This window comes from Peromyscus leucopus, chromosome 13, assembly GCF_004664715.2.
Source record: "Peromyscus leucopus breed LL Stock chromosome 13, UCI_PerLeu_2.1, whole genome shotgun sequence".
Lineage (NCBI taxonomy): Eukaryota > Metazoa > Chordata > Mammalia > Rodentia > Cricetidae > Peromyscus > Peromyscus leucopus.
Window position 1 is genome coordinate 34,096,991 of NC_051074.1, and position 12,663 is coordinate 34,109,653.

At 40.8% G+C, this 12,663-nt stretch overlaps 1 protein-coding gene across 4 annotated transcripts in view; it reads right to left on the minus strand.

The window, feature by feature from the left end:
• Positions 1 to 528: 528 nt before the first annotated feature.
• The window catches only part of Acsl3 (acyl-CoA synthetase long chain family member 3), a 56,820-nt gene continuing 44,685 nt past the window's right edge, over positions 529 to 12,663 (minus strand). For 2 of the 4 annotated variants that reach the window (XM_028884094.2, XM_037210241.1), the window contains exons 8-15: positions 12,569 to 12,640; positions 12,033 to 12,172; positions 9,805 to 9,977; positions 9,131 to 9,205; positions 7,240 to 7,431; positions 4,677 to 4,791; positions 2,536 to 2,693; positions 529 to 1,276 (exon numbers count right to left, since the gene is read on the minus strand). In XM_028884094.2, coding sequence (XP_028739927.1) covers positions 1,119 to 1,276; positions 2,536 to 2,693; positions 4,677 to 4,791; positions 7,240 to 7,431; positions 9,131 to 9,205; positions 9,805 to 9,977; positions 12,033 to 12,172; positions 12,569 to 12,640 — 1,083 coding nt within the window. In that variant the 3' untranslated portion in view covers positions 529 to 1,118. The remainder of the gene's footprint in view (positions 1,277 to 2,535; positions 2,694 to 4,676; positions 4,792 to 7,239; positions 7,432 to 9,130; positions 9,206 to 9,804; positions 9,978 to 12,032; positions 12,173 to 12,568; positions 12,641 to 12,663) is intronic. The other 2 variants (XM_037210240.1, XM_028884093.2) reach the window with 1 other exon arrangement.

Here is a 12,663-nt window from a genome sequence, read left to right on the forward strand (position 1 = left end):
AGGATCCACGGACAGGCTAAACGTGCATGTTCTAATATGAAACGCTACAGCGGTAAGGAATTGTGATTTTAACAAGCTCCCACCACTGAGGTCTACCCATCTCTACCCCTTGCACTCACTCTCTTGAACATGTGCACTACTGTAAAACAATTCATTACAAAATGAGAACTATCTAATGTTAGAAAGTTACTGTGGCTGACCTGGAACGTTCTATGGAGATCAGACTGCTCTTATACATATCCGCCTGCATCTGCCTCCAAGTGCTGGTTTAAAGGCGTATGCTGCCAGTGTCAGCACACACAGCTCCGTCCTTTCCTTGTGAGATTGCACTGTCATTCAGACTGTGCCCAGTCTAGTCGTGAGGCTGGGAAGCCACGTGACAAGCACTGACCGTGCTGACGTCAGGCCCTGAAGTATGCCGGCCTTGTCACTGAACTCCGTCGCTCTCCTGCTACTTCATTTCATGCAGCGCCAACCCAACTGTCTTCCCAGTAGACATAAGTAAAAATAAGCGTACAAAACCAATGGTGTCAGGCAGGTATTCACAAGGTCTCAATTTCTTAAAACATAAGTCTGAGTATATTTATTTCTCTCAAATGCATACAAGACAATAATTACACAGCAACAAATCTTTTGTTCAACAGTGACTTGATTCATAAGCATTTAAAATTTACATAATTTCACATTGATACCCTTTTATTTTTAAATACAATAAGTAAAAAAGCCCCCCAAATAACCAATTTTTATATTTCCTATTTATCCTTCTATACATCCAAACTTTAAAAAGTTACAAACTGAACAATTGTACAGAACATATAAATCATGTTTAAAAACTTGAGGTTTTAAAATCACTGCTTCCCCAGTATGATTCCGAAAAATTCTCCTATTGACAAACACAGTCGTGGATGCCGAAGCAAACTGGAGGAGGGGAAGAAACAGACAGACACAGGTTTGCTGTCTTAACATTTTACTAACCCTGTCCGTTAAAAATGGTGATGGAGTGAGAAGTAACAGCTGGGGGAGTATGAGGCCTGGAGTTCGCCTTGGCCAGAGACACACATTTCAAGTATTTTCCTATTTGATCTGAGCTCACTTTAGCAAACTGATGCCGGAACCAATTATTTTCTCCCATACATCCGCTCAATGTCTGCCTGGTAGTGTGTTTTAAGCTCTTTGCGTTTCAACTTGAAGGCATCCGTCACCAGACCAGTTTCAGGAGTCCATGGGTCAGGGCTCAAACGAATTTTCACTGGAATTTCAAACTTTTGCAGACTTGCTGAGATGATGAAAACAAAGGAAAATACAACAATAAGAATGCACACTCATTAGAAACACAGTCAACGCTCTCAGCAAACAGGACAGTTCTTCGAGGCATACCCACCAAAACAAGCAACCCACCAGTATCTGTCTCACTTCTGAGCTTCAAACGTACAAGTTTTTGACACATGAGAACTATAATAGCAAAAACCATTTCACAAATTAATTTATCCACAGGAGAATAAACTAAATAAATGATATAAGAATATGCAAGTGAGAAAGGGAGTGTGAGGAGAGGTGTGTTATTTTGTTATTCTTAGGGTGTGTTATTTTTGTTTATGTTGCATTTGTTTAACTCTGTGAAGCTGTGTTACTTTGCCTGTCTAAAACACCTGACTCTAATAAAGAACTGAATGGTCAATAGCAAGGCAGGAGAGAGGATATGCGGGGCTGGCAGGCAGAGAAAATAGAAGGAGAAATCTGGGAGGAAAAGAAGGAGCAAGATGTTAGGGGCTAGCCACCCAGCCACCATGGAGTAAGAGTGAAAGTAAGATTACAGAAGTAAGAAAATGAAAAATCCCAAAGGTAAAAGGTAGACAGGATAATTAAAGTTGAACTGAACTGTGAGCCAAAACAGACTCTCTTAAGTTGCTTTTTCCTCCTTTTTCCTGGGTATTTTATTACAGCAATAGAAAAGGAAGACACTAAGACACTGATAAATTCCATATTACATATTATAAAAGTGCCGTGCACACATATTAAAAGAAAATTAGAAACTTTTTTAAACTTATTTTTAAAAATAAGTTTAGGACCAGGCAGTGATGGCATACACCTTTAATCCCAGCACTTTTGGGAAGCAGAGGTAGAAAGGTCTTTGTGATTTCAAGGACAGCCTGGACTAGAGTGAGATGCAGGAGAGCCAGGGCTATACAGAGAAACCCTGTCTCAAAAAAACAAAAACAGCCGGGCGTTGGTGGCGCACGCCTTTAATCCCAGCACTCGGGAGGCAGAGGCAGGCGGATCTCTGTGAGTTCAAGGCCAGCCTGGGCTACCAAGTGAGTTCCAGGAAAGGCACAAAAGCTACACAGAGAAACCCTGTCTCGAAAAACAAAAAAAAAAAAACAAACAAAAATCAGTTTAGTAGAAGCAAATACTTCAATGTCCTGCAAAGAGGCCTGAAAAGGCTGCATTTCAGCCCTTATTACATAACAAGTTAAATAAATACATATTTTTTTTTCACATTTCAGTTCTAAGAAATCAGTTTACCAGAACACTCACCTGAAGTAGCAGCTTCAGAAAGCACTTTAAGGACCTCATTTTCCATCTCACTGCTATTACACAGCTCTTCCCAAGTCCCTTCAAATCCTTTCGTTCTAGCTAGCTCCGTGAGTTCCTTTTGATTTGGCACAACAAATCCAATTACGTAGGAATGGTAACTGAAACACAGAAAGGGTAACTTTAGTGCTCACTAATGTAACCCATTACCTTGGCGCTCTGTAGCCAGCGCGTTAATATTGGAAAAAACTACAAACAGACATTAAAAACTATCGTCACACTTCTCATGCAATGCCTCTCACTACTTAGTACATTTGAGGGCTCTGGCAGAGTTCACTACAAGTAAACTTCATAAATTCTAAGTGTGCCTAACTATTATAAGTAATGTAATGTACACATTTTTAAAGGAAAATTAAATCTCTTCCCAATTCTTTGAAATGATCAGTAAATTCTTGGAAACAAGATAAGAAAAGCAAAACCTGTAAATTACGTTTCTAAAAAAATGTAGCAATAAGTCAAAATCTTGTGATGAGCCAGGTATGGTGGCGCATGCCTTTTATCCACTCAGGAGGAAGAAGCAGGCAGCCTGGTCTACAGAGTGAGTTCACGACACCCAAGACTACTCAGAGAAACCCTGCCTTGACAAAGGGAAGGAAGGAATGAGGGGGGAGGGAGGGAGGGAGGGAAGGAAGAAGGAAAGGAAGAAGGGAGTCCTTCAAAGATGCTCATTTTCTTCTGATGAAGAATTTGTATTACCAAAGGAACTTGGTATACACAAAGACAGACATTGTTTTGAAAAACAGACAACAGTATAAAACAGTATGCTTGCTGGGCAGAAAGCCTGTGGACCCTGCCCCAGAGAGGCTAAGACAGAGGACTGCCATGAATTCAAAGCCAGCCTGAACCTGAAAAAATAACAGCATCATGAAGAGAGAAAACATTTGGAGTTTTTTGTTGTGTTTTTGTTTTTTTTTGTTTGTTTGTTTGTTTTTTCAGACAGGGTTTCTTTGTGTAATAGCTCTGGCTGTCCTGGAACTCACTTTGTAAAGCAGGCTGGCCTGGAATTCAGAGATTCACCTGCCTCTGCCTCCCTAGTATTGGGATTAAAGTGTGTGTCACCACTGCCAGGTTTGGAGTTATTCTTAAATAAATAAAACCCAGCTCTGAATGCTGAAGGAACAATGGCTGATTACAGTGCAGAGTCACTGATGAGCCCATGTGCTAACTGGTCAAGTCTAGACAAGTATTTTAAGAATCCACCATCTTGGAATGGGTGTGGTAGTGCATGCCATTAATTCCAACAGCACTTGGGAGGCAGAGGCAGGTAGGTCAAAGGTGGCCTAGACTACACAGTGAGTTCCAAGACAGTCAGGGCTATGTAGAGAGACCCTGTCCAAATCACAAAATCCACATCTCCAAAATCTGAAACATTTCTTGTCCCAGTTATTTATTTCAGAAGACAACTAACTACTCCACCAGAAGCTTAACTACTACTTGGGGTACACCCCGAGGTCTACTTCTAAGTTGATTTTCCTATGACACCCATAACTGTATCAACTGCTACAGACAGGTTTCTAGGCTTACCCACAGGTAAGGAACCATGATCACTGGAGAACTGTCACTTGATTACAATTCTTTGTAACTTTGCAATTGTCACGTCATTACAATTTCTGTAATTTCTGTAGTCAGGTCTACTCTCCATCACACTTCTCAACACAGCTCTGGGCTCCTAAACATAAACTTCCATTCCCTGCTGCCAATGCTACCATGGGCTGTGAGGCTGTGGTTAGCCACGGCCAGACGTCAGGAAGAAGGAAAGGCGGGCCTGCAGGAAGACACTGCTTATTCCCCTTGTCTCTGATTGGGTCTGCGAAGCTTCCCTGTGCAGGGAAGGCAGCAGGAAGAAGAATTTACTTTCCTAAACTCTGTCACTCAGGACACTTACAGAGAGATGGAAAGCAGCGCACAAACACAGAAGAAGAAGAGGAGAGCACCACAGGGAAGGAAGTGCCAGCTCACTAGCTGGGGGTCCATGAATCACAAGAGTTCCCAGAGTGATCTCACAAGCAGTTCATATGGGCTGCAAACTGCTCATGGCACACGCATCAACTCCTATACACTCTGCCCAGACTCCATGTGCTTACCTGTTTGCATACGCACAGATGTTATCTATTAATGGGAGGTTCTTCAAAGCTGCCTCTACTTTCCCAAGAGAAACATACTCTCCTGCCTGTAGTTTCACAAGGTCCTTTTTACGATCTGCACAGAACAAAGGCAGAAACATTGAGAACAATACGGAACACCTTAAGTGTAGATGCAACCAACCGTCTTATTAAATAAGAAACACAGAAACAATGTAAAAGAGAAAGTCGAGAGGTCAGAGCTCAGAGCTAAATCTCACCCTTCCTTCTGCTGTCCCAGCTTCGCGGAAAGAGACCTACTTCCTGTCGGTTTGTTTTTTTATAGTATGTCGTTCTGCCTTCTCATTGGTTGTAAACCCAAACACATGACTGCCTCGTCACTGTCTGAATGTACAGCCCCCTAGGTCTTAAAGGTATATGTCTCCAATGCTGACTGTATCCCTGAACACACAGAGATCTTATGGGATTAAAGGCGTGTGCCACCACCGCCACACTCTTGCTATGGCTCTAATAGCTCTGACCCTGAACACACAGAGATCTGATGGGATTAAAGGCGTGTGCCACCACCGCCACACTCTTGCTATGGCTCTAATAGCTCTGACCCTGAACACACAGAGATCTTATGGGATTAAAGGCGTGTGCCACCACCGCCACACTCTTGCTATGGCTCTAATAGCTCTGACCCCCAGACAACTTTATTAACATACAATCAAAATAATATTTCAGTACAATTAGATTACCACCACACTTAAGCACATAGAAATACTGTCATCGAGTTATTTAAAACTTCTCAACTAAGCATTGATGGTTGCCCTAAAGTTACATTACATTAATAAAATCAGACCCTAATTTTCTACAATTAAATAAATTCTTTAGTGGAAAAAGTTATACTTAAGGGACATCATCCTGAGGACTTCAATATATTCTACTGAGCCAATATGCTCCTGGCACTCGTTAGTACCCAGCAGGTAAAGCAGCCGTGCAAGGCAGTGGGCAAACTCATACTACCCAGAGAGAAAAATAACACAAAAACAGCATTCCACACAGCACAGCCAACCCGTGATTGGAAGGAATTCTTACAAGTGGGGCCTGAGTTTGACTGACAAGAGTAAGAAGTACCCAGGTGGAATAGCACTGGCAAGGGCCATGTCAGCGAATCATCACTAAAGCATAAAAGAGGAGGGAAAGAATTCAAAAGAGGCAGGGAGGCGAATGATGGTTGTGTAAAAACATATCTTGAACTCAACTTCTAGCAGCCATTCAAGGTTTCTGAGAACAATGAGGTTTCCCCACTGCATGGTGGAAGCAAAAGGGTTGGAGAGGTGCACAGAGGCAGAAAGGAAGTCCTCACAAGAGGGTGGCAGAAGGCACAGGCCCGGCCTGTAAGTGTGGAAAGACAGACAGAAAGATTTTGAGGCACATCTCTGTAAGTTGTACATGAACTAGGGATGCAGAGCTGATGGAAAGGAAGCCTCTGATACCCTTCTGGCCTTCAAGTTATGACCAGGTGTTGTGCAGAAATTTCCTACAAGATAAAGCATTCAATGAAACTTTCCATCCTGCAGGGAAGGGCCTCAAGACTCAGACGTTACAAAGGTAGGCTCTAGAACAGTTCTGAACTTGTGGGTTGCGACCACTGGGGGGAGGTCAAACAACCCTTTCACAGGGGTTGCATAAGACCATCAGAAAACAGATATTTACATTCTGATTCATAGCAGTAGCAAAACTGCAGTTATGAAGTAGCAATGGAATAATTTTATGGTTGGGGGTCACAACATGAGGAACTGTATCAAGGGTCACAGCATTAGGAAGGTTGAGAACCACTGCTCTGGGAAGTCCCTGATTTACTAGACTCCTCACTCCTGCTGCTTATTTAAGCAGTAAAGGCTACTAAGAGACACTCTCAGATAAGCCAAGTTGCCCAGAGGAGGCTTAGGCCAACTGAGTTGCCAAGAAGAGACCTCTTCAACTTGTCAATCTGCCAGCAAAGCCATGCAGGAAGCTCCTGAGTCCCAGCTGTTGTGAGCTCTCACTCATGCTAGGGTGGACCTCTGTTGATGCACCTGTTTTTGAGTCATTCCTGCTTTGGTAAGTAATCCATCACCCATTCACCCACACTCCTTCCTCTAAATCCAGTAAAACTCCCTAGTGCACTAACTTGGACTTTAGTGATATCAGTATCTACACAAACCATGTTACAAATCTGTGGCTAAATAGCTTTTACAACCTCATCCAGAATGTGTCAAGCTTTAGGAACACTTGGTCCCTCTTTAAAATGTTGTATTTGGAGGATGATATAAGAGCCCGCCCTATTATTACAGAGATAAGCTCCTTCACTGTTAAAGAGTCTCTCTAAACACGGGCACCTCTTTGTAAAGGCATCTGAGAAATACTCACTTTCAAGAAAGAATTCAGGGCCTGAGGATGGCTCAGCTTTTAAGATCATGTACTGCTCTGACAGAGGACATTCCCAGCACCCACATGGTGGCTCACAAGCATCTGTAAGGGGGGGGGGGTCCCAAAAAAAAAAAAAAAAAAAAAAAAAAAAAGGATGGACTAAACTCACCAATAATCTTCAGACAACCATCAGGGTCGAACTCTCCAATGTCTCCAGTGCAGAGCCACCGCTGTCCATTTTCATCTTCAAAGAAATCAGTATTTGTTTTTGCTTCATTTTTGTAGTACCCCATTGTCACATTTTGGCCACCAATAAGGATTTCACCTCTGGGATGTGGTTTATCAGTATTAAAATAGCCACCTAAATAAAACAGAGGTATTACAAAAAAATTCAAAACTATTAGTTTCAAAGTACACATCTTCTTTTAACCAATTAGAGTCCCAAGAACAATGAAGTAGACACTGTGGCTAAACCTTAACAATAAGCTAGAGACAAGCTCAGTTGTTCAATATTAAGTAACCATGCTCTTAAGCTACTATTCCAAGAAAAAAGTACATTCTAAATTTCAGCACTCTCCACCTACTATATAAAATAATTACAAAGTTTTAGCCAGGCAGTGGTGTCTTAAGCCTTTAATCCCAGCATTTCAGAGACAGACACAGGCAGATCTCTGTGAGTTCAAGGCCAGCCTGAGCTGCAGAGTGAATACCAGGACAAGCAGGGCTGTTACACAAAGAAATCCTGTCTCAAAAAAAAAAAAAAAGGAATGAAGGGGGAAAAAAAAATAATTACAAAGTTTATACTCCATCATGCTAGCAAAATGATAAAAGAATACAACAAATCCCTTCATAAAATCACACTATTATATACTTAGACGTTTGTTCTTTCAAATAATTTCAGAACAATTCTGAGCTTAAACTTCATTGAATATTTTTCTAAATTCTGCAAAAAAAGATGAGGAAATTTTATAAGAACCTTAGAATCTATAGAAAGGTGATGTCCCAATAAATCACAGATAATCTATATGCTTTGATATGACAAACATTTTACAGTGATTTTTATTTTAAATAGAATAAACAACAAACTTAAAAGAATTATAGTGCAATTTTTCCTTAAAAAAAACAAAAAAAAACAAAAAAAACTTTGAAGCCCACAGGGAAAAGGAAAAAGTAACAAAAATCCATATGAAATGTGGTTTTTTTCTTCTACAGAGTAAAATTATGACCACTCTTTTATATTCTTCTCCCTCCCGTCTCCCCTACCCGCCATGTGACTCTGTGTGTGCGCGCGCACGTGTGCATTATGTGTACATACATAAACTGCAGCATGTGTGTAAAGGTGAGAGAACAACTTAGTCAGTGAATTCTACTTTACAACCATGTGGGCTCTAAGGACTGAACTCGGGTCTGGAGCACCAGAGACAAGTGCTTTTTTACCTGATGAGTCATCTTGTTGGCTCTCCTGACTTAGTTACACTATTCACTTAGCACGGCTATCATTTTTACTTTATGTAATTTATGTAATAAAATGATAAGCAAGGACTAGGGAGACTGCTGAGTCAGTAGAGAGCTTACTGTGCAAGTAGAAGACCTGGGGTCAACTGCCTAAAATCCTATTTAAAAAGGCAGGCATGGTGCATAGGCTTGTCATCTCAGGCCTCAGGAGGCAGACAGATTCCTGGGGCTCACTGGCCGGCCAGTCTAGCCTAACCCACAGTCTCGGTTTCAGAAAATAAGGTAGACAAGGCTCCTGAAGAATGACACCCAAGACTGATATCTAGCCTCCACACACATGAACACACACACACACACACACACACACACACACGCACGCACGCACGCACGCACGTAAGCAAAATAATAGAATTTTCTTCAGAATCAGTTCTAAAGCTTGCAAATTAAGTACAACTACTAAGCTCTAGATAAAACACAGGTAATATAATCAACAGAATGAACACTTAGAATTTTACATTCTAAACTATGCAACAAAAGGAAATAGAGTGCATTTCTCATTTCCGTCTTACACAAGTTAATGTACTGTGACTAAAGGAAGCTGTTACCTTCCTCCCAGTTCTTCAATTTGATTTCACAGCAAACTAATGGTGCTCCCACTCGGCCGGTATTGTAGTCCCACACTAAGAAGAAAAAGTATTTGAAGGCTAGTTAATCAAGTCCTTCCTTTTCCTAAGTGATTTAAAATAACGATTTATCCTAAACCTTAGATAGCCGCCCCCATCCCCAAGAGCATGCTGGGTCCACCTGAAGCACTGAGGGTAGTGGAGTCCCCTCCACACTACTTACCACCTCACTGGGGTAAGCTCCAGCAATGTCTAGACCTGCCTCCAGTTTCTCTCTACACATATATAGTCCCATAAACAATTCTAAGTCTGAGCTGTGCTACCCAAATGACTAGAAAACAAAAACAAAACACTAGTCTATATAACTGCTGGGACAAAATAAATGTATACAAAACAATGTTTCTTGGAAAACTTCTTTCCCAGAATATTCAATATCATATGACAATATATAATACGAAAAGCTCTAGTAGATGAATATCTATCAATAATTACAGTACCCAGAGTTAATCACCATTCTATTATTTAAAACTTCGAAAGCTTGATTGTTCGTGCATTTTTACAAAACAATTCAAATCAAATTGGGGGGCGGCGGGAAGCTATGCTGTACTCCAGCCTCGGCTGGGCACACAGGGGACATCTCAGATGACAGCGCCTACCTTCTGTAATCGTTCCGGCCCCAGTTGATTCCGTGAGTCCATACCCTTGGCCAACAGGACAGCAGAAACAGATATTCATGAATCGCTGCGTCTTTGCAGAGAGTGGAGCACCACCACACAATAAAAGACGAATATTTCCACCCAGCAGCTTTCGAACATTCCGGAAAACAAAGCTAAAAATATCAATAGAAAACTCTAAGACGTTTTAAAGCAGAGTGGTAATCTAAATGTAAATGGGCTGCACAAGCTCAGATACTTGAACGTCTGGTTCCTAGGAGGATTAGCACCATTCCCAGGGGGCTCCTCCACCTACTGCCTTCAGATTAGGATGTGAGCTCTCGGCTACTGTCCCAGTGACCAGTGGGTGCCTGCCTGCCTGCTGCTGTGCTCCCTGCTAAGGTGGCCATGGACTACACCCTCTAAAACTGTAAGCAAGGCCCAATTACATGCTTTCTTTTATAAACTGCCTTGGCCATGTGCCTTTACATATACAGAAAAGTAACTAAGCCAACAGAATGAGATTTTCCAAATCTTTAATCTCTCTGTTTTGTTATATGGAGTTTTTGAGATTAAGTAATCAAAATGATACAGTCAATTAAAGATATTATCTTAAGCAATTCTGTCTTAAATATCAATGGTACAAGCAGCAAAGAAAATGTCATTTCCTCTCAGTTATTTTGCATGTACTAATCAAATATAAAACTGGCATATTTAATTGTTTATAGTAATAGATTTTTTAATGATCAGAGAATTTGTTATGATAAATGCATATATCGCATCTTCAAATAATTTATTAAAAGCAAGTTAATTCTCTGCTTGTATTTATTCATTAGAAATTTATGCTTTTTTTGTTTGTTTGTTTCGAGACAGGGTTTCTCTGTGTAGTTTTGGTGCATGTCCTGAATCTTGCTCTGTAGACCAGGCTGGCCTTAAACTCACAGAGATCCTCCTGGCTCTACCTCCCGAGTGCTGGGATTAAAGGTGTGCCCCACCACCATCCAGCTTATGCATATTTTCTATATAGCAATCTCTTTAAAACTCTAATACAAGCTTTGAAATGTTTATTATAGTTTTAAAAATATGACAAATTTTGAAAAGAAAGTATTTCAAATATCTATTTGATATGTTTCTGACACACTCAAGTAAGAGGCGAGGCTGGAGGCTGGGAATGTAGCTTAGTGGTGGTACTCCTTACCGAGAAGCACACCCTAGGATTAGGCTCCAAGGCTATGTTAACAATTTGAAAAGGATGTAGATATGTGGCAATCATTTTATTAGTTGAATTAAGCCAGGATTGGTGGCATACACCTTAAGACTGATGCTCTGCCAAGTGAACTATCCAGTCTCTTAAGCTGAGCACTCAGAAGGGAGATCCTATCTTCAAAAAGAAAAATAATGTATCAGATTTTCCATTTTCAACCTACATATCTTCCTAAAATAGATAATGTAAGGCATCGGAAAACTATCTTTATATTCCCAATCCAAAAAAAAAAAAAAAAAATTAAACATATAGGCAGGTGGTGGTGGCACACGCCTTTATTCCCAGCACTTGGGAGGCAACAGCAGGCAGATCTCCGTGAGTTCAAGGCCAGCCTGATCTACAGAGTAATTTCCACCAGGACAGCCAACCCTGTCTTGGAAAACAAACAAAAAACCTATTTTCACTTTATAATTTTCAAACTATTTAGTACTACTCTATTAACACTATAAAATATAGGTGAAGTGTATGGAAAAAAAATCTTTTAAAAATTATTGTTGATAATTTTCAGCAATATGCACATCCAAATACATTATAAAATAGTTTTGAAACTTATGTCTTTAAAAATATAAGTACAATATTAAACACAGAAAAATGATAACTGAAAAAGATTTTCCAGTTCTTATGCAGGATGGATTGTTACAGTCCCTTTGACTTTCCAAATGAATTTCTTGCCACACAGCCCAAAATGGGTTGCTACGGAGCCCAGGCTAGCCTTGGACTTTTTTTAAGATCGTGTGTGCCCACACATAGAGGCCAGAAGGTGGCGGTGTAGTCCATCCTTTCTGCGGTAATGCTGAATGACATCTGCAGCCCTCAGCCTTGGGCTCTAGATACTCCTCCCTCACTTCCCAAATTTCAGGTCTTGTGCCATCACACCCATGCTAAAGTAAACGTACTACTTATTTATGCCTCACTTCCCTGGGCTGTCTAAGTGAACTGGCGTTAACAGAGAAGTGGCTTTACTCACCGGTCACACAGTGGAGTACTACACCCTTTTGAAATCTGTTCCATCTTGTAATTATAGGCCAAAATAAACAAGTTTCGTTGAAAACTATTCATTTCATTCACTTTATTCATCACATTTTTGTAGATCCGATCCATGATTTCCTAGATGTATAAACAAGTTCATTAATTATATAAGCAATCTTCATATTTTAGGATTAATACTTCTAATTATCATATATATGATATAGGGCAGTTTTTGGGGTCCATGTGCCATGGTGCGTATGTAGAGGGGGTCAGAGGACAACTATACAGAGTTGAGTCTCCTCTTTCACCATTATGTGGGTTCTAGGAACTGAATTCAGGTCCTCAGATTTGTATAACAAGCACTTTACCCACTCAGGCACCTTACTGCCAAGATACTAAGTGATGTTCACGATACGGTCTATCAGAACTAACTAAAAACTCTAAGTAAACAGAGTCACAATTATCACTCCATGACCCGTGGCTGACAGACAGCACTTCTGGACCGCTCAGTACTGAACAACAGGCAGTTCTTACCGGGACAGCGGCCATCAGCGTTGGCTTCAACATGGATGTGTCCCCTTTGCTTCCTTTTTTTATTTTTGTAGACTACAAAACATAAAAAAATCACC